This window comes from Penicillium alfredii, assembly GCF_028826965.1.
Source record: "Penicillium alfredii strain IBT 34128 chromosome Unknown utg000011l_segment0_segment0, whole genome shotgun sequence".
Classification (NCBI taxonomy): domain Eukaryota; kingdom Fungi; phylum Ascomycota; class Eurotiomycetes; order Eurotiales; family Aspergillaceae; genus Penicillium; species Penicillium alfredii.
In genome coordinates, this window is record NW_026622708.1 from 862236 (window position 1) to 886715 (window position 24480).

At 50.8% G+C, this 24480-nt stretch overlaps 10 protein-coding genes across 10 annotated transcripts; 5 read left to right on the forward strand and 5 right to left on the reverse strand.

The window, feature by feature from the left end:
* Positions 1-307: 307 nt before the first annotated feature.
* Positions 308-1651, reverse strand: NUU61_008760 (LLM class flavin-dependent oxidoreductase; the record flags this gene model as incomplete). The annotated part of the gene is made up of 1 exon (XM_056659285.1): positions 308-1651. The coding sequence occupies one exon, from the start codon at positions 1649-1651 to the stop codon at positions 308-310; it is 1344 nt and encodes a 447-aa protein (XP_056507578.1).
* Positions 1652-2264: 613 nt separating this feature from the next.
* On the forward strand, positions 2265-3022 carry NUU61_008761 (zinc finger MYND domain-containing protein; the record flags this gene model as incomplete). The annotated part of the gene is made up of 3 exons (XM_056659286.1): positions 2265-2365; positions 2589-2710; positions 2763-3022. The coding sequence occupies 3 exons, from the start codon at positions 2265-2267 to the stop codon at positions 3020-3022; spliced, it is 483 nt and encodes a 160-aa protein (XP_056507579.1).
* An 88-nt stretch (positions 3023-3110) lies between these two features.
* Positions 3111-4838, reverse strand: NUU61_008762 (uncharacterized protein; the record flags this gene model as incomplete). Its single annotated transcript, XM_056659287.1, has 1 exon — positions 3111-4838. One exon carries the CDS (start codon positions 4836-4838, stop codon positions 3111-3113), a length of 1728 nt encoding a protein of 575 aa, XP_056507580.1.
* Positions 4839-6100: 1262 nt separating this feature from the next.
* On the reverse strand, positions 6101-6544 carry NUU61_008763 (uncharacterized protein; the record flags this gene model as incomplete). The annotated part of the gene is made up of 1 exon (XM_056659288.1): positions 6101-6544. One exon carries the CDS (start codon positions 6542-6544, stop codon positions 6101-6103), a length of 444 nt encoding a protein of 147 aa, XP_056507581.1.
* Positions 6545-9394: 2850 nt separating this feature from the next.
* Positions 9395-10601, forward strand: NUU61_008764 (kinase-like domain-containing protein; the record flags this gene model as incomplete). Its single annotated transcript, XM_056659289.1, has 2 exons — positions 9395-10220; positions 10291-10601. 2 exons carry the CDS (start codon positions 9395-9397, stop codon positions 10599-10601), a joined length of 1137 nt encoding a protein of 378 aa, XP_056507582.1.
* Positions 10602-11170: 569 nt separating this feature from the next.
* On the reverse strand, positions 11171-13296 carry NUU61_008765 (putative CTP synthase; the record flags this gene model as incomplete). The annotated part of the gene is made up of 7 exons (XM_056659290.1): positions 11171-12271; positions 12328-12412; positions 12468-12585; positions 12641-12744; positions 12801-12977; positions 13033-13168; positions 13272-13296. 7 exons carry the CDS (start codon positions 13294-13296, stop codon positions 11171-11173), a joined length of 1746 nt encoding a protein of 581 aa, XP_056507583.1.
* A 1301-nt stretch (positions 13297-14597) lies between these two features.
* Positions 14598-15731, forward strand: NUU61_008766 (D-mandelate dehydrogenase-like dehydrogenase; the record flags this gene model as incomplete). Its single annotated transcript, XM_056659291.1, has 2 exons — positions 14598-14746; positions 14807-15731. 2 exons carry the CDS (start codon positions 14598-14600, stop codon positions 15729-15731), a joined length of 1074 nt encoding a protein of 357 aa, XP_056507584.1.
* A 276-nt stretch (positions 15732-16007) lies between these two features.
* Positions 16008-18141, reverse strand: NUU61_008767 (pseudouridine synthase PUS2; the record flags this gene model as incomplete). The annotated part of the gene is made up of 4 exons (XM_056659292.1): positions 16008-16230; positions 16303-17505; positions 17573-17776; positions 17837-18141. Coding segments are annotated over 4 exons (1935 nt in total), but the record flags the coding sequence as incomplete, so codon positions are not given.
* A 373-nt stretch (positions 18142-18514) lies between these two features.
* NUU61_008768 (putative transcription factor TFIIE complex alpha subunit) lies at positions 18515-20116 on the forward strand (the record flags this gene model as incomplete). The annotated part of the gene is made up of 4 exons (XM_056659293.1): positions 18515-18609; positions 18661-18756; positions 18836-19983; positions 20043-20116. 4 exons carry the CDS (start codon positions 18515-18517, stop codon positions 20114-20116), a joined length of 1413 nt encoding a protein of 470 aa, XP_056507586.1.
* Positions 20117-21421: 1305 nt separating this feature from the next.
* Positions 21422-23854, forward strand: NUU61_008769 (uncharacterized protein; the record flags this gene model as incomplete). Its single annotated transcript, XM_056659294.1, has 1 exon — positions 21422-23854. One exon carries the CDS (start codon positions 21422-21424, stop codon positions 23852-23854), a length of 2433 nt encoding a protein of 810 aa, XP_056507587.1.
* Between the last annotated feature and the right edge of the window lie 626 nt (positions 23855-24480).

Genomic DNA, 24480 nt, shown 5'->3' on the forward strand with positions numbered 1-24480 from the left:
TGTAAGCTTCATCACTCTATCGAAGGCTGTGGCTTGCTTGGGATAGAAAGCCTTCTAGAAACAAGTATAGTGCCCGCGTCTTATGAATATTCAGCACTGCCATTACTCGCCCATTGGGTATTTTAAATGAAAATAATCAAGTTCAGCCCGCTAAGGACATTGACCTTAGCGAAGTAGGCAATTCACTAGTTGTTAAATGCCAGTTTTCCAAAGACTTGATACAATGCAGTGAGCAAAGCATCGTTTTCTAGAGATGGCTACCTCGGAGTTCACTCCCATCTGTGATGAAAACAGTTACAGTATGTAGTTAACCCTCGCTAAAGAAGCGATTCTCCGGCCTCGCCAGGCCAAAGTGCTCACGCAACGTCGAGCCCGTATAATCCTGACGAAACAGCCCTCTCCGCTGCAATTCTGGAATTAACTTGTCTGTGACTTCTTCCAAGCCTTGCGGCAAGAAAGGAAATGTGCATGTAAACCCATCCGAGGCATCTTCCCGCAACCACGTCTCCATCTCCTCAGCAATATCGCTCGGTGAACCGAGGAATGCCAGTCCCCAGTATCCACCATACCGTTGCGCAAGTTGACGGATCGTCAATCCCTCCTGCTGTGCCAATCTCTCAACACTCTCTCTGATCGTCTTACTTGCATTGGTCTCAGGCAGATCCGTCGGCAATGGACCATCCGGATCGAAGCCACTAACATCCACCCCAAGTGCAATCGACAAAGACGCAATAGCACTATCATAGTGCACTAGACTATCCAGCTTAAGTCTTTTCTCCTGCGCATCCTGCTTGGTGTCCCCAACAAGAATCATTGCCGCAGGCAAGATCTTCAAGGCATCTCTCTTCCGTCCCGCCTTCTCGACCCGCCCCTTGATGTCCGCATACAGTGCCTTTGCAGACTCCAGATCTTTCGGGCTGCAAAACACCACTTCTGCCGTCTCAGCCGCCAGCTGCCGTCCGGGCTCACTCTGCCCGGCCTGCACGATCACGGGCCATCCCTGCGGCGGTCTGGCAATATTCAACGGCCCTCGCACCTTGAACTCGTCCCCAGAATGGTTCAGCACATGCAGCTTTGCAGGATCAAAATATTCACCCGTCTCGACGTTGCGAGTAAACGCGTCCTCGGCAAAACTGTCCCACAGCCCCGTCACCACCTCGTAGAACTCGCGGGCACGCTTATATCGATCGCCATGGGCCATGTGCTCATCGAACCCGAAATTGTGGCTCGATTCCGGATTGCCCGTCGTCACGATATTCCACGCTGCTCGCCCGCCGCTCAGATGGTCTAAACTCGCAAACCGTCGAGCGACATGGTACGGCAGATCATATGTGGTACTCGCCGTCGCAGCGAGGCCGATCTTGTCAGTTACCGCGGACAGGGCAGAGAGCAGTGTGAACGGCTCGAACGAGGTCGTGGTATGACTGCGCTTGAGAGCTTCCACGGGCATGTTCAGCACGGCCAGGTGATCGGCCATGAAGAAGGCGTCGAACTTGGCGGCCTCGAGCTTCTGGGCGAAACTGGCAATGTGTTTGAAGTTGAAGTTGGCATCGGGGTAGGATCCCGGATAGCGCCAGGCACCTGTGTGCAATGACACTGGCCGCATAAAGGCCGTGAGGTGTAGATGGCGGCTGGGTCGAGAGTCTGTCATCTTGGGGGCTGAGGTGAATCTAACTTGGGAAGCAAGGTGTGATTCTGAGACTTTTCTCTGGGAATGATCACCCTTATAATATACCCCGCTGCTTGCAATCCATCAGGATGGCATTTATCGGCCGATTTATAAGCCTCGGCGTTGATGATATGGCGTGCTCCGAGTAGGTCGCTCACGCAAGCATTTGCGGGGGACTGCAATGGAAGTCATGGTAATCATGGATGTTCCATGAAATGTTCCCTAACTCTGTGATTGCGGATAGGGTGAAATTGGCCATTTATATAGCGAGGCTGAAGTCTAATTAAAACCGAGCTGTATACTTATATAGGGAGTTTACCATGTAATGGGGATCTTTTTTGTTTGGCCGACGGCGTTGTATAGACCCAGGATCACCAGGATGGAGAATTGTGGCGCGCATACTCGTATCATTATGAATGATACGTTGGATGGTAGGGCTGGATGTAGAAGCCTTAACGAGTTGAATTGTCGAGATCTTGCTCCACTCGATATACACCAGTGTCGAGCACTGCCGTGTTGGCCATAGTTGCGCGTAGAAAAGACAAAAGTACAGTCAAGTACTTGACAAATATCCATCAACTCAACCCATCGCAGCATGGCAAGCATTACCGGCACGCTCGTGCCCGACTTCAACGCGCTCCGCCGCCGGGAGAACGACGCGTTCGGCGCCCCCAACCACTCCACTACCACTTCACCGTGAAGTCGCTGCCAGGAGTACCCGGCGACGCAGGATTCCTCGCAAACCCCAACCACTCACACGGCATTGCGAGGGCCGAACACGTCTCGTGGGTCTCTCACCGGAGGAGCAAGCCAAAGTGATCGTGCCCCTGCTCCTGGAATCATTCGTCACCGCGGTTCGACGAGCCCGGCTTAATCCCACAGATGGCCCATAACCTGCTCCCCTGGGCACCGTGTCGAGCCGGCTACGGGCGTATGGTGTTCGACCGGAACTGCGCAATGCCTCTGTCTCCAGTGCTGAGGATATTCGTATCGCGGAGGTCTGCTGGATGATCTGGTCGTGTGATTTTGCGCAGCTGGCGGGTATGTGTCCCGGTGATTTTGTCGAGGAGGTTGAGCAGAGGTGTCCTAGGAGTTTGTGGCTTTACTCCGTCGCTGGATAAGTCGCTGCAGCGTTGTGCGCGCTGCAAGTTGATTTCGTATTGCTCGAGGGATTGTCAGAGGGCCGACTGGAAGATTCATAAGAGGTACTGCGAGCCGCTAGAGCCGCTGGAGCTGCTGGCGTGCATGCATTATGTCCTCGTTATATTTTACTTGTTATCCTGGATGCGCACGATCTTTCAATTCGGGATCCTCTTCAGCCCGGGTTGGGTCATCTTATCATGTCTCATTTAGCGAAGCTATTATGTGCATCCGCCTCGCAGCCACAATCTATACATACATTATCATCAATCATACAGTCGTAAGTCAGAACCACCCAAGACTAAGTGACAGGCACCGTCGTAGTACCCTGATAGATCAGTTCATCGGAGATTCTCCTTTGCCTTCCCTTCACCATGCCCATCTTGTGCAGAACATGAGTTACATCGTAGCAGTTGGCACTACTGAGGAGGCATTCCAGACACATATCGAAATCACCATCCAAACACAGATCACAATGGAAATGGATGTCATGTGCCGCAACACCCCCCTGGCAGCTATCACACTCGATATCCGGGCCCGCGTCGTACGCCTTGGCCTCCTTGGAGGCTGCCTCTACTCTTCTCATGTCAGGCTCGGTATCGCCCTCGAACGTGCCGTTGAGCAATGCCCAGATGTTTTCCATGCTCTCGTCCCCGGTGGCGAGGACATCTTGTTTGAACTGGCTGGCCACCGAGAGTGGTGTGCGACCCGTACAGGTGGGAGTCTCGATCGCAGTGCTGCCCCGGCTGAGAAGGATGCGCACGATTTGTTCGTATCCGAGCATGGTCGCAGCGAAAAGGGCCGTGCAGTTGCGTCGGTCCGGGACGTCGATGTATCGGCGGCAGGGGAAATTTTGTTGTGATGGGGACGTATCTTGATTTTCTGAGTCGTCGGAGTCCACAGCCGGGGCATGGTCGAGCAGAGCCATGACAGTCTTCGCATGGCCAGCTCTCGCAGCAATCACAAGGGGAGGGCACCCGTAATTGTCGGTGGCAGTGGGATCGGCGCCAGCGTCGAGCAAAGGTTTGATAGCTGTGTCAAAGCCCAATCCCGCAGCAGTGGCCAGCGGCGTGCGACCGTTCTCAGTGTTTTTCCATTCCGTCTCAGCGCCCCGCGTCACAAGCTCCGTGATTACCTCCTCGTTGCGGACCCACGCAGAACACGCCCACGACAACGCCGTGCGCTGCCGATCATCCGGAACGTTCGGGTTGGCACCTTTGTCCAGCAGAAACGACACGACGCGGCGGTTCCCACCGTTCGCGGCAAAATGCAGAACCCTCTCGTGGCGCTCGTTACCTGCCTCGATATCCGCGCCCGCCGCGACAAGCATCCGCACCGTCTTCGCATGGCCGCGGCGAGCCGTCCACGCCAGCGGGGTTCCGTCGCTATCAATGTCGGTCCCATCAACGGGATGCCCCCTTTTGAGAAGAAGTCGCACCACCGAGGTGCGGCCCAGGTCCGCGGCCCAGCCGAGTGGGGTGACTTGGTGCCACCATGGAAAGACTATCGCGGGACCCCGGTTAAGGAATTGAGTCAGGATCTGGACATTCCCGGCTCTGATGGCCCATATGGGCGCTGAATACCCATGTCCACATTGCACATCTTGATCGGCTCCTGCATCGAGGAGAGCCTCGACGATTTGCGGATGGTTTTGGGCAGTTGCATAGTGCAGGGGGGCTCTCTCCGCCTCGTCTCTTATGCTCGGGTTGAAGCCATGTCGTAAAAGGAGTTGAATCAAGTCTCGTCGGCCTCTGGCTGCTGCTGCGCACAGAGGGGCACCCGCTTTATCGTTGTCTGGTTTGGCTCCTGCGTCCAGTAATTTTTGGGTGGTGGTTTTGGGGCATCGTCGTGCGGCGTAGTTTAAAGCTTTTGCACAAGCTTCTGTGTAGATAATATAGTTGTAAAGAGATTCATTAAACTTGTCGTAGAAGTAATGGCATGTTTGGACCAGGGCGTTCATGTCGGTTGTTGTTTCGAACAGATCCCAGATATCCAGGAGCAGTTCGGGGGGTAAATCGAGGAGCTCCATTGTCGTATTCAAACTCATGATGGAGTTATAGATCAAATTATATCTTAAAGGGAGTATGAAGAAAAAAGAAAAGGAAGAATGGCGATCGCTTTATAGCTTGCGTTATCACGCAGCGCCAGGCACAGTGGCTATGCACGTTTTAAGGCTGGTGCCCCTGAGGGTGGGTCTACGGCTGCGCAGTAATTATTCATTGATTTATTTACTCTTTTAGGTGTTTTTTCTCCTATGGCTGATGTGAGTCATATCTCATTTAAAGTCTAATATTCTTTTCTTTTATTCTGTTATTCTTTATTTGACTCACTGAGAACGAGCATAAGAGTATCGTTAGACGCCTGAGGCAGCAACAAATAATTATTTACCCACTTATCGTGGCAATCATTAGGAGGTAGCTCTGTGAAGAAATTCGAGAACTCATTTTAAGTTGAGAATGATTAATGGGGAGCCACCAGGCTCCACTATTAGTTGGGACTTTGGAAGTGTAAGGTGGAGATCCCGAACCCGAACCCGAGGTCTTTAGGGTTGGGACTTGTTCGAAGATCATCATCTATTCGATGGTAGGGGCCCCGACAAGCAGCATTCAAATGACCACCTTCTAGCCGAAATGACGGCGATTCTTGGTCCTCCATCTGTCATTAGAGGATTCAGAAGAATACCTCGAAGGCGACAACAAGGTGTTGTTTATGCAGTTTATGCGAAAAATGCTGCAGTGGGACCCAGACGAGAGACAGACTGCCCGAGAACTGCTCATGGACCCTTGGCTAAACAGCCAATGAACAGCTTGTTCTTGAATGGCGAGAATTCTGGAGAAGCGGGCCTTCTCCTTATAACGCGAACAAAAAGAGCGATAGATAGACCCGTGGGTCGCTGTAGGAAATGATAAACAAACTCAACTCATACTCATCTACACATCAATTTCCACTCTTTGTCTATTCGCTTTCCTCTAGAAAAGTAAATTATAACGCTGGATATTAGGCTAGTCCTTGATTGCTATTTCGATAACTTTGTTGCATGATTGTCAATCCTAATATACCCATCTGCGACGTCCCAGACGTACCTCCATGATCGTCCAAGGTATTAATGATTGACCTCTAGCTCCAGCAACTTCATAATTCAAACCCTTAATGTTTTTACATGCATTTATGTCTCAGGTAACCCCTTCAGTCTCATTGCAAACAACATACCACCGACAAGCCCATATCGAAACCATATCATATATCCCACCAAAACAAGCTCTTCCCCTTGGGTGTCAAGCGTTCTTGCCACTAGCAGTTGTGGTCATATCCCTTACGCGCCCAGACCTTGTCTCCCTCAATATCCCCACCAGCCCAAGTCACGCCCTCCTTGGTGTTGTGGCAACCACACCCGCAGGTCGGGCACAGCCCGCCCGTGTGATTCATGCCACAAAAATCGGACTCCTTGCAATCTGAGTCCTTGGAGCATTTGATCCAGTCGCCGAACAAAGCCGTGCTTGTCTGGGTCGAGGGTCGCGAGATCTCCGACGTCCAACACCATTGGCCCTTGAGGCCTTCGCTCTTGTCTTCGGGCTCGCCGCAGCGTTTCCAGCAGTATCCTTTGCTGCAGCCGACACTTTTTCCATTGTCTGCTAGACATTCGCCTCGGATGGGGTTGTCAGCCGCAACGCAGTGGTCTCCTGCAGAAACGGTTGAGGCCGCGGCGACGAGGAGGGCGAGGATTGTGAGCTTCATGACAATCCTGATATTGGGATTCCGATTAGCAAGTTTCTTGTCGGTTCGGAAAGTGGACTATAACTTACTCGTTCTGGCTTGAAAGAGACAGCTCTCGCGTAGTGCTCGCAATTGGGTATGTATTTGGCAGAAACTCTTGTCTTGGAGATTCTTGGAGATGATGTTGGAATATTGGGAAGGTTGAACTCGAGCAGAGTAACCACCCTTTTTATACCCCATCGGAGCATCCAGCTCACCGTCGACCTTGCATTCAGCCTTTCACTTTTCTCCACAGCTTTCAACACTCTACATGCACGAAGAAGGCCTTGCATCCACAGGGCTCACCGTCTCTTGGTTGTAATCTTAGAGACTGAGATGTGGATTATGAACATACATCGTCAGCTCGAATTCTAACAATGCTACTAGGTATATCATACTATCTATTGTTAACCACATTTACAATAAAACTTCATTTAGAAACGGGTTTTATGATGTTATCTAGATGATAACCACGAGCAAGAATTAACGACTCACAACCGCCCAAAGAATTTGATTTAACAACTCATATATACACCCTCAGAATTACCGGCCCGCTCTATAGATCATATGTGGTTGAGCCCTCGAGGCGAGTGTGGGGCGATATCTCGATCATCGATGCCTTGGCGTGGAGCAAGGAGTCTTCCGGTATCTGGGGGATGGGCCTTGTGGGGGACCCATTTCGTGTGCTTGTCTGAGTTCATTGGCTCGATTCTATTCATCTGCTCTTCAGCCCCAGCTGATCTTGGGGTTTCCGAGGCGGATATGTTTGAAAATGTACTTCAGTGTCCCTCACAGATTGATGCAGGTCTTGCTCTGGATCTCACCAGACCTGTGTTTGCCTCAGTAGGTGGTTTTAAAGTGAGACATTTCTTTTGTCTAACTTCGATCTCGTTGGCCGGTCACTTGGTCAAGTAGTGTTATTGTCGCAGATATCCAGAACTGGAGTTTCCATTGATGTAGCAATTTGCCGAGACTAAGTGTTTTCTCCAGTCGTTCAATTCTTATTTATGGGAGAGCTACATGTGATGTTCATCCAACACATATAATTGCGGCGCAGTTAATCTAAAGCTCTATGAGCCATAGAGAAATCTTTCTCTTAGCATGTTCTACAGCTTGTAAAGCTATATCTGCTCCAAGGGTAACATTCATCCAGTTTATTTTTATTTTGATTGATAAAAATTGAACTTGGAATAAAAGATTGATTCGAGACGCTCTCATTCAGTTCCTAGCCTGAAATATTGAGATATGGTGCCTAATGTGTTAAAAAGGGCATTTGCATTGACATTGACCCCTAGAGCTTAGTGGGTATCCATAGACCCCCTCAGTTAGGAAAATTTGATTTTTCACTACAGTGTATGTGCTCTCTTCTGGTTATATGAATATTTCTATACTGACAACTAGAAGTTGGCATGGAAAATTGAGGGAGTCAGCATCAAAGTGCGAGGCTCTGATTCGCCTTTTTAGCTCCGAGGGCTACGACGATGTAGTAGGAGGGACTTGATATCCAAGTGTTTGTTTTTATTTTGTATGCGAGGACGCTTTCTTTGTTTCTATTCCTATCACTACTTCTATGTCTTTTTGAAGGGCCGTTTTCGGGCTGGCAGATTGTCTTATCAAGTACTTCGCCGTGGATATAATAGTACGACATAGAAAGCATCCATAATATCTGACTCTCTTTGCGCGTGAGATATTACAATTTGACAAAAAACCAGGAGCTCTTCTGAGAATATACGTAGAATTTCTGATGAAGTTTTAAGTTCTATGATGCTATTGGTAGACTCTGTAGGAGAGAGAGGGCTGCTGCTGATGATAGTCCTCAGAAGACCCGTCTCATACCCGTCTCAGGCGCAGGGGTATTGATATCCAGTAGACACAGGTAGATCATCTCGTGGATATTGTCTATTTTAGTTAAATTATCTACTACAATACCATATCGAGTGGCTGCTGTACTTAAAGCTGGGGGTTGGAAGACAACATATTAGGTAATTTATATATATTTATATATATCAAACTTACTATTGTATTTTATATGCACAGCCATGGATTCAAATTAAATGCATCCTACTGTACTATATTTGGACAAGTAGAGGTAGAGTTTAACGTGGCTGAAGAAGATAGACATAACTAGACAATTTGAAGCCATCAGAAAACTATGATATAGAGTGATCCTCAATCTACTTGCGTCTGATCTATTTCATGTTGCAATTTGGAATACGGATAGACCATGTTAATAATATTCTTGTTTTCGGAGACGTGTGACAGAGTGGGAAAAAAACTTGGGGGCTGGTCGCAGGATTCAGGGGGCCAACACCGTAAATATTTGGGGCAGCTTTTACAGATTCTTTTTTTTTTTTTTTTTTTTCATACTAAGAGCTAGCGAATCAGATGAAAGGCCCGATAGGGCCAGACTGAGGGAGTGAACACAGACTATAGAGTAGAATTATATCCCCTTAGGACGAGCTGGACCAGTGATACCGTCTTTTTCCTTATATGGAGTACACTTCCCGCAAACGCCAGCGTAAAAATGGAAACCAACATACTTCTGTTTCTGGGAAATTCTCGACCCTTCAACTAAATTTGGCACCCACTCAAGGCAAATTTTGGGGGGCCATCGGCAGCGTTCGGCTACAGTACAAGGTGAACGCTCTAGCAGCATATTGTACGTAGACAAAATAACGGGCCCCTAAATAAAATTAGAAAATGAAAAAGCAGCCCGCTAAATATCCTCTTGTCTCACCTTTGATTTCTTTTCTATTCTTTTCTTTTTCTTCTTTCGTGTCTTCCTCACATCCCATCCTCACTATACCGCGATATCCATACTCCGTACCGAAGATGCACCTCCCTAAACTGGGATTGCCTCTTCTAGGCATCACTGCCTCCCTGGTGTCGGTGGTCTACTCGGCACCAACCGACCTCCAGTCTTCCCAGTCTCCTGACTTCCTCCAGCGCCGTAGTATACCGAGCGACATCAGCAGCTGGAATGTTTGGGAAGATCACCAGGCTTGGGTCAAAACGAAAACCCCGTTGCCCAAACTGCCGACCGAAGACAGTGGCAGCGATGGCTATTGCGACGTGAAGGCATCCAAACCCCAGTGTCAATACATTTACACCAACGATTGCGGCCAAACCGAAATTCGAAAGATTCAATTGATTGATGTCATAGGCTCAGGATATGGTGGAGACATATGGCATGGCATACAAACCGTCAATGACGGAGACGAGCATCGAGTGCAGATTGAGATTGTCAAGTCTGATCCCATTCGCAGGATCGAAAGCTTCCAGCTCCTGAAAGAAATCGGCAGTTCAAACGTGCTCAACCTTGATGGTTACTTCTACTCGAGCGGGAAACAATACAAAAAAGGCGAAGGCAGAGGCAGCAAGGTCGCAGGTTTGGTCTCTGAATGGGGATCAACGCACACCATAGCGGATTTCAAATCGGCCAGCCAGGCGAAGAAGAATCAGGCATTTGCGGAAGCGGCCTCGGGAGTGCGGGCAATAAATTCTGCTGGCATAATCCACGGCAACATCACCTTGGAGAACATTATGTGGGCCCGTGGGAAAGCAACGATTGCGGGTTTCGATGTGGCTGCAAAGCCCCTCACTTCAAGCGGTCTGGTGAGGGACTACTGGATTGCTACAGCCGGATCATCAGCCCCAGGTAATACGCAATTCCCTATATTCCACTATGGATATTCAAAGCATGAACTAAGGACCATGATTCATTGCAGAACCGGTGAAGCAGAAACCGTACACAAAGAGTATTGATCTTTTTGGTCTGGCATTTGCGTGGATTCGACTGTCTTTTTACGACGACCTCAAGGACGACGATAAGAGATATGACCTGTGGAAGGCACTAGTTGGAGACAAGGACAAGTATCTGACCCCTAATGATGTGGAAAATGTTTTGAAAGAGAAGATTTCTAGCATCGGGGATAAGAAGGAGATGCTGCAGTTGGCGGGTAAAGCTCTTTGCGGACCGGACGATCGCACGATGAAAACCATAGCGTTCGAAAACGCACTCAAGAACCTTCCAACCTAGGCTTTTAGGGGCAGTTTTGGTGGTTGTCTTTTGGGGAGGAACGTATGCTGAGATATCGTTGACGATCATAACTACTGCTATGCTGTGCTTATGAACTATGAATGATATTTCACGTCCCTGTGCTTCTGGCATTTTGCTTTCTAAACCAAGTACAGTAAGCTTGCTACTAGGTTTAACTAGTTTCTGCTAAGTTGCAGTTGTCTCATGATTGCGTATATTAGATATAGCCGGGTTTGAATAGCACCTAGGGATTTCAATTGGTCATCTGGACTAGGATTGGTATATGGGTAGATTATATGGCTGGGACGCTGTAGCTTCTTGGAACTTACATTGTAATCAATGCCACAGCTTTGGAATGGTCATGCCGGACCAGAGAGCACCCCGAGGCCACAAGTGTTGCGGTAGACTTATTTTTATATACCAATTGCTAATGCCCAGTGTGTAGCCTTGTCTTCAAATCAAGCACTAGCACCGACGCCACATAGGGGGCAAAAATATAGACAAGTTCCACACCGATCTATTCAAAGCCTTTTTTAAAATTTCCGGTGAACTCCAACCCAATCTATTCATTACCTTCGTGTTACGATACTCCGCTGTCCCTGGTTCATAGCCTCCGTGACCTCGTCCAAACATCCGGCAGAAGCAGCGAAGAAGCCAAGGAAGGCCTTGCTGGGCATCAGGACACGGCTGAGGTACTCGGGGTGGAACTGCACGCCCACGAACCAAGGGTGGTCACGGATCTCAATGATCTCCATGCGCTCGCCCTTGACGTCTCGGCCGATGAACGACAGGCCGGCCTTCTCGAGCGTGTCGATCATGGCGGGGTTGACCTCGTAGCGGTGTCGGTGTCGCTCCTCGACCTGCGTGGCGGTCGGTCCACACAGCGCGCGGAGTCGGGACCACTCGGTGCCCTCCTGGAAAATGCAAGGGTGCTTGCCCAGCCGCATTGTGCCACCGAGCTTGTCCTTGTCGACCTCGGGCATGTAGATAATCGCGTGGTTCTTCGCCTTCGGGTGCAGCTCTTCGCTGCCGGCGTCCTCGATGCCGGCCACGTTGCGGCTGTACTCGAGGGTGGCCAGTTGCATACCCAGACACACACCCAGGAAGGGCTTCTTCTTCGTGCGTGCCCACGTAATCGCCTTCATCATTCCCTCCGTGCCGCGAGTGCCGAACCCTCCGGGCACGAGCACACCGTCGGCCGTGCAGACTGCATGCCACGCCTTGTGGTACTCGGCCGGCGCATTTTCAAAAGTCTCATCCTCGAGATGCGACGCGTCCACCCAGATAACTTCGATCTTCTTGCGGCAGTACATGGCGGCGTGTTCGAGCGCCTTGGAAACACTGATATAGGCGTCTTTCAGCGATGTATATTTACCAACAAGTGCGATTGACACGGTGTCATGCAAGTAGTCTTGACCCCGGGCGAGGTCAATCCAATCCTTCCACATACGGTTGCCCTGTTCAATCCGGTCGGCCGGGCGGGGGATAGATGGGAGGTCGAGGAGATTGCTGATCGTGTGGATGAGCTTCTGTTTTTCAAGAAGCAGCGGCACATGGTAGGTCGTTGTCACGTTGTGCACCGCGACAACCTGGTATTGTTCCATCGAGGACATGTTGGCGATCTTCTGAATGGTAGCATCCTCCAGCGGCTGCTCACAGCGACAGGCAATCTTGATAAAAGAATTAGTATGAACGATCCTGCAGTATGACTAGATTAAAATCGTACCAGATCAGGGTTCAGGCCAGCGCTGCGGACATCGCTGATAGCCCTCTGGGTTGGCTTCGTCTTTTGCTCGCCATCGGGTCCAGGCCTGAGCTCCTATTAGCTTTGGATTAATGCAGCTTTATCAGAGAAAAAGGACTGACGGGATGACGGGCACATATGAGACATGAATCTGGATAAAGTTGCCCTTGCCGGCCCTTCGTTGCAGCTGGCTGATGGCGTGAATGAACGGAGCACTCTCAATGTCACCCACGGTACCACCTTCCTTGTGTGAGCTTCAAACAATCAATTAGAATAATAGGTAGCCGGGACTTACCGAGCTCGATAATGCACACATCAGGTTCGGCCCGTGACTCATCAACCGGGATCCTAGCAACCCGCTCAATCCAGTCTTGAATAGCGTTGGTGACATGCGGCACCCTATGTGGTGTCAGAATTTCAATCAAAACCCATGAAATATGATCCGTGGCACCTACACCTGGACAGTCTTGCCAAGGTAATGGCCAATGCGCTCCCGCTCAATGACCTGCTGGTAGATCTTGCCGGTCGTAATGTTGTGGTCGCGCGACAGGGTGGTCAGAAGGTAGCGCTCGTAGTTACCGAGATCGAGGTCCATTTCGCCACCGTCGTCCGTCACGTAAACCTCGCCGTGCCTGGAACGATCAGTATAAGGGATCATGAAGGCCGGAACGTAAGGCGGGCACTGACTCGGTTGGTGCCATGGTCCCCGCATCGATATTAATGTAGGGGTCGATCTTGATGCTCGTGACCGCAAGACCCGTAGTCTTGAGGAGCAGGCCGGTGCTGGAGGCAATAATGCCCTTGCCCACACCAGAGATGACACCTAGTCGAAACTCGTCGTCAGTATTTGATCTCGACCGATCCCCAATATAGACCAATATAACCCCACTAGCTCTCAATTGATGAAACGGACAAGTCTAACGTACCTCCAGAAACCAGAACGTACTTCATCTTGGCGTCAGCAACCGACCGGCAAAGTTATGGCTCGAGGACGTCGGCAAGGAATTGGCGACGGCAGAAAGCAGAAAATCCAATGCGGCGAAGCGCGGTGAAAAAAAAGTGTTGACGCTAAGCCTGATTCGTGGTACCATCACGTGGCTCGACGTGTTTTCTCCGCTTTCCTCTTTCGGTCGAATATACTTCGCATCTCACGAATCACATCGCAGCGTTGACATGATGTTTGTGAGGGTGTATAAAGTGTTGCAAATGCTTTTATGGTATATTTCTATAGGGCTTGCCTAATTTTTGGACCTCATATCCCTGGTAAATCTAACAACCTCCTTTCTCCTTTCGAATCCCTAGATCCAACAATACCGAAAAAGTAGAACAGGCTTTATTTCAATCATTTGATTGAGTCATTCATTTTTCCGTGGATATCAACATTTCCCCGCACGTGCTACCGCACGTATATCATTAGTGGGCGGCTACCGACATCCCCGGATTTGCACTGGGGCTATGCGACCCCGCGGGGTAAAGCAGTGCCCAATAGATCGCGCACCAAGCCGAGCTGTAGGAATCGCTTTGGTTGAGTTCAAAATATATATATATATATATATCCTTTCCATTAGCTGCTCGCATCTAGGTTCGATGAGTAGCCTACTGCTATCGAGAATGTTGTCTCACCTGTACACAAAAGGTCACTACTGTAAGGCCATGACGGGGGAGAAATATAAGCGCAGGGAAGAATCAGCGATATACAGAAGAGTTTACTCGCGGAATTCCCTTCCATTGCTTGGGCCGGCGTACTTTCCCCGTGTCTATTTCTCGCTTACTGCCACAACATCAGCTAAGGTTTTCTCCGGCAACGCAACTTTGAATGTTGACTTGCCGTCATATAATACTCATTATTATCCACGCATAGTGGTCTACGGTGGCGGAGAGAAACCCGATTATGGATATCCTGAGCTTTCTATGGCTTGCTTTTAGGTAAACACTCTCTAAAAAGATTCTTGTTATCGGGTAAAATCTCTAGTACACCCAGGAGCTGCTAAAGCGTCGTTATTTTTGTGCAAGTTTCAGCTACGTTACACCTATTTCAATGGACCAATAGAATGTACTTCAATGCGGGAACATGAACCTCTGAAGTTGAGATATCCATCTCGGCTTTCTCTCCGGTGGACGCTGGTTTCCGGGTGGCGGATAACGTTCGGAAACACGAGTGCATAGGCTGTGGATATAAGAATGAGTGATTTGCTCAGAATAGAACACATTCAGTGCATTTGCATAAGAGAAACGGACCGCTTACCCTCAATATGGCGCCCAAACCTATCGTCCTCCACCTGGGGGATGCCATCAAATACAACCATGAGTTCTACAACAAGGAATTTCTCAGCCGCTTCGATGTCATTCAAGCGACAGAGGCCGACCGAGAAGGCTTCATCCAAGCCCTCAAATTAAAGAAGTACAAAGTTAACTATTATTTTGGCCACATATATATGAACAGCTAACATAAAACCCACAGATACGGCGAATTCTCCGCCCTATTCAGACCACACTTCCAAACAGGAGGGTTCATGGGCCATTGGAACACAGAGCTGATCTCCCATCTACCATCGAGCGTGCGAATCTTTGCCTCTGCAGGCGCGGGATTCAACTGGGCGGATGTCGATGCACTCGGACAGCACAAGATCTGGTATGCCAACGGCGCGGGGGCATCCGACGAGGCAGTCTCCGACACAGCGCTGTACATGATCCTGAGCGTGTTCCGGAATTTCACACGCTCGCAGCTGGCAGCACGAACGGCAGATCCCGAGGTTTTCACTGCGACGCACAAGCTGATTGCGACAATTTCGCACAATCCCCGAGGGCATGTCCTTGGCGTTGTGGGGTTTGGCAATATCAGCAAACAACTAGCGTTGAAGGCGCACATGGCACTGGGCATGGAGATCCATTACTTTGATATTATTCGCGCTGATTCGAAGGAGGAAGCTGATCTGCATGCCACGTATCATGCCTCCCTGGACGACCTGTTGAAGGTCGCGGATTGCGTTTCGCTGCACACGCCTCTCAATCCGCATACGCAGGATTTGATTGATGCGAGGGCATTGTCGTTGATGAAACCTGGTAGCAGAATTGTTAACACTGCCCGTGGGCCAGTTCTCAATGAAGATGCCTTGGTTCAGGCCTTGGAGACGGGCCATCTCTCTGCTGCGGCGCTGGATGTCCACTACAATGAGCCACAAGTGTCTCCGAAACTGGCGAGCATGGATAATGTCACCCTTACCACGCATATTGGTGGCGGGGCGCTGGATACCAGAATCAACTTTGAGCTCAATGCTATGCGCAATATCCTTGCGGTGGTTGGAGAACAGGGGGAGTTTGCGGGAGAGCCGCTTACGCCAGTAAATAGGAAGGCTTTCGAAGCAGCAGGGCAGACCTATCTCTGATAGCCTAATAGCATTGGAAATGCAGTAAACCTGAGAGCTGGTATTAACTCCATTGGCTGCAGTTAATATGTGTTTTGTCCACGCCTGTGATCAACGTAATGCATCTTAAAGCTGAGGAATTATCAACGCATCGGTTTTGGAGCTTGGTTGGCATCAAAAAAATAGTTCTAGGTCGTTGCAATTGAATGCATTGTTATTCCTTCGGTTGACACAGTGGTCTAATATGCACCGAAGATAGGCAATGTATTCTACACGTGTCAAACATATAGCCAGGAATTAACCCCCTTCTTCTCCACCATCAGGGGGATTAGCTTCATCTTCCGACTCGGCCTCGACAGCGGCAAGCGCCTCCTGCTGAGAGTTCCCGGACTGTGCTGTAGACGAGGGCTTCGAACTCCCAGGCGCAGTAACGAGTTTGGCTGTGGAGATGCCGCCAGCCGTAACATAGAGGAAGTATTCCACGGGGTAGCTGTCGATATGATTGAAGAAAGAAGCGAACCTGTAGGTCATATATTAGCATGGCGCGGATGAAAAAAAAAATTGAACACAATTTGCAAGGAAAAATACATACGCATGAGTTTCGTCTTCCTCGCGGAAGATTCGATCGTAGATCTCCCGTTGTTTGAACTCGTCCATTTCCTTGGAGAATTTGCTGAAATCAATGTGCTCGCGACCCAGAGAAGAAGCCTTGACATTGTAACCATCAAAAATGGGTCGTTCGAGTAACAAACCCAGACCAGGGGCCTTAGGGATGGCAATGCGATCAGGTCCGTAGGTCTCATTGATGCGGGCCGGAGGACAGCCGGAGCGGACAACAAGCGCGGCCATTGCAACCATCTTGCGGATCTGGTGCATCATGAAACTTTGGCCGTGCACCTTCAGGCTGAGCCATTCGGTACCGTTGATAACGATGGGGGTCGGGTTGACGTTGAATGACTTGATGTGGCGCTTGGAAGAGGGATCACGGTGGGTTTTTTGAATAGTGTAGTTGTGGAAGTTCTTGGTGCCTTCGTACTGATTTAAACACTCCTGGAGACGGGTGATGCGAGATGTAGGAACGCGATAGTTTCGCTTGGCTGCATTGTACGCCGCTTTGATGGATTTGATGGTGTCATGAATCAGCTGTTGCCGCGGGTCCATCTGGTCGGGCTGTCCCTCGGAAGTCTCGGTAGACTGTTCTGTGGGAGGCTGCTCATTTGGCTCAGGTGCCACTGCCGAAGCATCTTCGGCACCCTCTGGCGCTTCTTGGTTCTCCTTCCAATAAAGAGCCTTTTGGATGACTTGACGCACATCCTCGGGGACGTTCTCCAGGATGGGCTTGATGTGTTTTTCGTCAATCTCCTCCCAAAATCCTGCAACCTCTTCCTGTCGGGCTGCAAGAGCATCTGTCTCGCCTGCTTGCTCCGCAGACTCGACGATCTTGCGTCCAAGATAGGTGCTCGGATGGGGTGGCAGGAGACAATGACTTGGCATCAGGTACTCGTAAACACGGGAGTCACACAGCTGGTAGCAGCTAAAACTTTTGCTGGTAAGCTCGATGCCCCAAACCCGAATTTGAGGGCTGAGCTTCTCATTGATCTTCTGAACAATATCCGGATCTTCGACGATCATCTTTAGCGAAACAACATTTCCAGCCGCGTGGACGCCCTTGTCGGTTCTCGCGCAACGGACGAACGAAGACTTTTTGGGATCCGCCGCATTGGCTTTCGAGATGGCGCCGGCAGCGACAAAGGCCGCAAAGAGGTCACCCTCAATTGTTTTCCGATTTACGTTCCTTTAAATGCGTTGTCAGTGCCAACCTATCAATTATTATCACTCGTAACACCAGTAATTCCACATACAATTGCATTCCAGAGTAGCCGGTACCGGAGTATCCCAACAGAACGGCAGCCTTCTTCTTTGGTCGCCGCTCCTCATTGTCGATCTCTTCTTTGGAGAATTGGGTTGCATAAATCGGGTCTTGGGGCTCATCGCCATTTTCGATCTTGCGGCGCTTGGCTTCGGCCTGCTGCTCATGCCGCGCCCTCTTGTCTATATTTTGTCGACTTGCTTGATTAGTTAGTCGATATGGCGGGGCAATGCAGCCAGTAACTAGGGTGAAATACCTCCATTCTCCCCGGCCCAAATCTCTTGGCCGACGCTTTTCACCAGCTCCGCCTCCTCTTCCTTTGTCACCGGCCATTGTACCCGGTTTAAGACTTGTGATAATTCGGCGCGAGGTGGAGGGTCGCTCAAGAAAGACCGGGTGAAAGCACGCGGGGAAAGTGTATTTGGGGGTTTGTGGAGAGATGAATATAATATTGAACTGCTGGGCTTCGTAAAGATCCCAGCCAGGTTCCGCTGCAAAATCGCTGAGGAGCGCATTAAATCGGCCGCCGGCAAAATCGAATCTTTGCTGCGGCGCGCTTTTCTAACAGACGCTAGTCCATAATGGTCCTAGTGTATTGATAATGACGCTAACCACACTGGGGTTACGACTGCCTGGGGCTCAAGTAATCCATCAGGTGACCTGCAGGTCGCATTGAGCTCGTCTGCTTCTTGCAATCCCGGCTCATTCACTCTTGACAAGCCTGGCGCTTGCCCTGGGCAGACAACGATTTTCTTTGTTTCCTCTCGCCTCTCTCACTCCCCCCCACCATACTGGCTTCATCTGAACTCGAAGACCGAAGCATGATCGCCTCGCCCAACTTTTGAAAAGCGCGACTTGAAGCCTTGCGCTCTATTCCGTCACGAGAGCCCTGTCCGCTTCTGAGCTTTCTCGCACCTCGACCACTACCGCAACGATGGATCTCGCAAATACGCTCATTCGGAGCGTGGCGCGCGCCTTCTACGAGACCCGCCACATCTTGGTAGTGGATGCGCTCTTCCTTCACTCGGTGTATGACTCTCCGACGCATTGATTGTCTGAAGACATGCTTATCTCTTGCAGTCTACATGCCGAAGACCTCGCCTTCTTGATGGGAATGCAACAGAAAGACCTTCGCAAGCTCTGCGCCAGGCTGCGGGAGGACCGCCTCATCGCAGTGTATGGTTCACCTCTGTCGCATTAGGTTGCATGGACAGATGTGACATCAGCTAACGGGACTTTTTTGTTGGGATTACAGAAGCACTCGAGCCGAAATCCGTGATGGATCGACCCGCCCTGTGAACCGTGAATACTACTACATTCCTCTGCACCCGGTCATCGATGCGATCAAATACAAGGTCTCGAAATTGACCTCGACGATCAAGGCGCAATATACGCCGAGTGAAGAACGAAAGGAATACATCTGTCTGCGATGTGGAACCGAATGGACGGAGCTCGACGTGCTGAGTCTGGTCTCCGAGGAAGGGTTCGAGTGTCAGAACTGCGGCGCGATCCTGGAACGAACCGAGGATGTCAAGGGAGTTGAGGGCATCGACCGCACGGGCCACGAGAAAAACAGCCGACTCATGGCACAACTGGACAGCATGCTCAAGTTGCTGAAGCAGATCGACTCGGTCGAGATTCCGCCCAACGACTTCGACACCGCGTGGGATCACAAGGTCGATGTCCTCCGCAACCAGAGCATACACCCGATCCGCGCGGCGATCGCAGTGCCTTCCAAACAGCCGAATATTATCCGTGGCACCATGAAGACGGACGAGTCGGCCATCGAAATTTCGCTTACATCAACCGAGGAGAAGAGTGCTGCCGAGCAGGCCGAGGAAGTCGCTCGCAAAGCTGCCGTGGAGAAGCAGAATGCTCTTCCAGTCTGGCACACGCATTCCACTGTCGACGCCGATACGCCTGGTACTACGCATGTCAAGAGCGAGGCTGGCGTGACCGTGAAGCCAGACCTTGCCGATGAGGACCAGAAGCCAGGCCTGGATGCGTTGGACGACAAGGTTGCCGCCTACTATGCCGAGATGGAGCGGGAGAAGGCGTTACAGGCCCAGGAAGACGCCAGCAGTGCCGAAGAAGACTCGGATGAATTCGATGAGGAATTCGAAGATGTCGGCGGTACTTCTGCCCCCAGTGGACCGAACACGCCTGCGACAGGTGGTCCAACCAGTGCGCCCGTACCTTCTTCTGGGGTAGCTGGAATTAAACGTGAACACGACGCCGACTCCAGTCCTAGCGCCGCTCGGTCCTCCACAGGGACCCCGTCCTCGCTCGCCGACGACGGACCAGCAGCAAAGAGGTTGAAGGTTGAACCAGATACTGCGGCTGAGCCGGCCATCAAACCGGATCCTGATGCGAAGACCGAGCCTGCGGTGAAAGAGGAGGCGGGTGAGTCAGATGAAGATGACGAGGAATTTGAAGATGTATAATACGCTACGCTCCAATAGTTGGCGTCTACAGCCACCTCACTTTGGGGTACATCCCAACGTGGTTCTCTCTGGTGGGTGGCCACTGGACGTAAGCAACGAAAAACCAAAAACAAGTCTGGCGCTGGCGCCGAAAATAGAAATTGATGCATTTTCAGATGATGTCTGTTTTCAGCATGCTATCGCCTATGTCACACCCATCAACACAATTTAATTGCGCAGGTATTGTACACTGTGTCGTAGTTACCTCGGGTGATTTCTGTTCTGAAAATCCCCATTCAGGTGGGCAGCCCTAACCACCACCAAACACGCAAAAAGAGCACCTACGAAGTATGTAACTTGATTTGAGATGACGCTGGGAAGTGCACAGGATTTCGCGGCCTGGCATGTCAATTTTCGTGACATTTCCGTTCCGCTAGCGCTACTTTAGCCGCCTCCTAGCTGGACGCTAAAAATGGCGACAACTTACAACGAACTATCTAAAAAGCGCTTAGTAGAAAAGAACAGTTTCATGTTTAACCCAGCGCTAATGGTTACCACTGTAAATCACGATAAGCTACCCTTCCCAGACATCTTACCACGAGCACCACGGCTTCTTCATTCGAAAGCCCTTGGACTAGCTCTAAATTTGTTCCTGACCCACCAAATAGAATCTCTAACGACTACTACAGTGCGTACCGACTGCTATTTTCAACTCAACACACTTTGCAGACACCGGCCAATCTTGTCCCTACTTTAGTCGGGTCCACTTTGGGGGCAGAATGTGCTATGGGCACTAGGATGCCTTGCCCGTTTTTATTATTTACTTTATTTTATCTTATTGAGTCAGGACCTTTGCTGAAATAGCGCGTGGGAATGTTTCTTTTTTTTTTCCAACTCGCCTCTGTCGTGTCAACTAAAAGCAGGGTGGATATCTTCAACTACCTTCCCCAGGTATTTGTCCCAAGTATAAAGGGCTGCGGTTCAATGAATGTCAGACAGTTTGATGGTTCGGCTATCTTTGAACTAACTTACCATCGAATAATATCTCGTGCCTGGCCAACACGGACGTGGGTTGGTGCTCTCGTAATATCTATCCTGGACTCCACTTCACACCAGCTGAACTGTATCCTCATACTAGTCTTGGGGGCCGGCCCCAAAAACTCTATCACTAGGAAAAGTTGACTGTTTTATTGAAATGATGCAGAGAGACAAACACCCGCACGGCATGTTAGACCCATTTTTCGAGAAATGCTGAACGTCTATTAGTGCGGAGGCTCTTTGGGCCCGTTGCTTTGCCCAGCGAATTCCAGCAGACATTAGGCGCTTGAATAATAATATGAAGAACTCTGCTGAGAATTTGAATCTTTCTTGTGTTGTTGTCCTTTCTTCTGTATAGTGTCCAAATCCTCGCCGCCAGGATGGTTTCCTTAACAGGAAGTATTCTGCTTCTCCTGCCGGTGCTGCAGAGCATCCATGCGTCCCCGGCAAATTTTCACAACCATGACACAGAGGGGGCGGCTGACATTGATGCTTCATCGGCTCTTTTGAGTTCAGCATTAGAAAGCAATACTCCCTTCACCCTGGCTGCTCGAGACCAGAATATCAACCGCAACGTAGACAGTTCCCTGTCGAGTTCTCGATCTTCGAGGACTCATCGGCCCACTGGAACTCGTCGACAGGGAGGTCAGCCACCCAGCAATGTGCCACAGACCCCAGGATCGGGGTCTGTGAATGTGGCCGCCTCAAGCTCATCCAAAGGGCCTGCTACGCCAGTTGGTGGCAGCCAATCGACCCAGAGTGCCACACCCAACACTAGCAAAGGCAATGGCAATGGACATCCGACACAAACATCAACCAAGTCTCATGGGCCTACAGGGGGGGATGTTGGCACGTCCAAGCCACCGCCTCCACAGAGCCAAACCCCGTCGCCCCAGAACAATACCCCGAAGCCGAGCAAACAACTCACCAGCAACGCTGCTCCTAGCCCTCAGAAGAGCAACACCACGCCTCCTAGCGGGCCAGCCAGCACTACCCCGAGTCCCAAAGGCCCCCGTCCATTACCGTCGAACTCTAATAATGGTGGCGCTCCGGTGGGCTCTGGATCTAGTTCCTCGAAAGACAACACGCCCAAGCCTACGTCGTCCCCATCGGCATCTCCTAGCAGCCCACCATCAACCAAGCCAGGCGCATCCGGGGCCGGCGGGTCTGTGTCGTCAACTCCTGGTCCTAGTACTTCTACTCCCTCGGCCAGTGGCGGAAAGTCAGCAGACCCCAAAGGCGACTCAACAGTCACGACGCCCAGCAGCTTTGCCTGGGGCTATGTGGCCCCGAGCTCGACTATGTCCGCCGCAGCGGAGAGCAGCTCCGCCGTTATTCTGGCAGGCATGTGGCTGAAGGCAGGAGACAACATCGCGGACATAACAAGCAACGACAAGGACAAGAAGGACAAGAAAACCAAGCAGATCGAAGACGTAATCGAGAACACCCAGCACACGTACGACGAAGTGTCCAAGAAGCCCGACAACCCGCCCGACTGTTCTGGAGGAGGATCAAAGAAAAAGAAGAAGCGCGGTCTGATCTCTGGCGTGGCTAATCTGATCAAGACTGGCTTTACGGCGGCCGAGTCGTTGGCCTGTACCTCGCAGATGGCAGATACACTCTCAGGCCTGATTAAAGTGCCCAAGCCCGACCTTGATCAGATCACCAACCTCATGAAGAGTATCACTACGTTGCAGCAAACGAAGCCCTCGCCCCCTGATGACCCCAATGACCCGGAATCACAGTCCGAGTCCGAGTCTGACAGTTCGACCTCGTCGACGTCCACTTCCTCCAGCTCTGAGTCAAGCTCGACGTCAACCCCCAGTTCAACGTCGACGCCCAAGTCGAGCTCCAGCTCGACCTCTAGCTCAAGCTCCAGTTCCAAATCAAGCTCCAGCTCCAGCTCAAGCTCACGATCCAGCTCCAGCTCAAGCATCCAGTCCGCTTGTACCAGGAGACCCTTGACCAGCTTCTCCACAATCAACTGGGAATCCCTGAAGTCCATGTCAAGGGGGCCTACCTCAACAAACCCACCAAAGTCCACTAAAGCAGGCACAACCTCCTCCAGCTCAGCAAGCGCAACAGAGCCACCCTGCCTCCCGCACGAAGACCCAGACAAGGGCGAGGGCTTGCAATGCCGCTGCGGCACCAACGGAGTCGCTTACCCAGTGATGCCAAGCAGTTCGGGACAATCCAGCTACAACCCATGCGGATGGGCGACCACGCCGGCACCAGCAACGAAAACGCCAGCCAACTACAAGGTGACGAACCCGCAAGGCACGGTCTTCAGCTGCATCTCAACGTCCTACGAGAACGCAGCTGTCAACCCGACGCCCAGCTGCGTGAAGACGGGGTCCGCAGTGGCGACGATCACGTCGATGGCGCGCGCATACACCTCGTCGATATCTGCGTCCGAGGCGGCGGCGGCGGCGTCCACGTCGTCCGCCATAGCCATGCACCTCCACCGCAAGGCGAGCTGCACGAAGCTATGGCAGGCGACCGATATCGACTACCCGGACACGATGTTCAAGGTGATGCTGGGCGACTGGGCCGATGGAAAGACGTTCTACGACGAGGTGCAGAAGTGTCTCGAGTCGGATGGGTCTATTGAGGGCTTCCTGTGGGATGAGGTCAATGACGGCGATTATAAATGGCGTGCTGCTTTTGAACTCAAGCGGTATGGTGTGGGTTGTCCCGATAATGCGATCTATAATATTGGGGGGCCGGTTACGGAGTGTGGTCAGTTCCCTGAGAACGATCAGGATCTTGAGTCGTCCATTATGGTGGCGCCGCATACGGCGCCTCCTTCTTGATGGGGGTGATGATGGCTATATTACTTTGGTTTGGAATGTTCGAGATGGTAAGCACTAGAGTCGAGTGAGGAGAGTAACTCGCTTTGGCTGTTAGAGTTAAGTCTTGATGCATACTCTGAGTATCTAGATGGGAATCTGCCCCCAGCAGAACCCTAGTTTCATTTCCTTTTGATGTATTCATCGGTTTATGAATCAAAGATAATAATGTGAATTGAATATTCTGGTCATTTTATCTTGGTTTGTAGCTTTGTGGATTTCCCTCACGGGGCATACCTCGAAGTGTCCATGGGCTTTGTCCACGATATACCTGAAACCTCTTGAGGCCCCCGCCGCTAGTACCTAGTATGAAGGCAGTATACTACTCTTCCCCTTCAAAACAGACACCATACACAAAATGCACAGAAACTGTCTACCGTGACGCCTTTTTATTCAGATAAATCCACGGCCCATCCCGAGCCGAGCAAGTCAAGGCAGACCAGCAACGCCGCGAACCCTAGCATGAAACATGGGAGGATACAATAAACCCCCAAAATGAAAAACACAGAAAAATAAGTAACCCTCCATAAAGATCCGTTACGTATGCGAATGTGCTATGAATCACAGACCCTCGCCCTCGCTCAATCTGC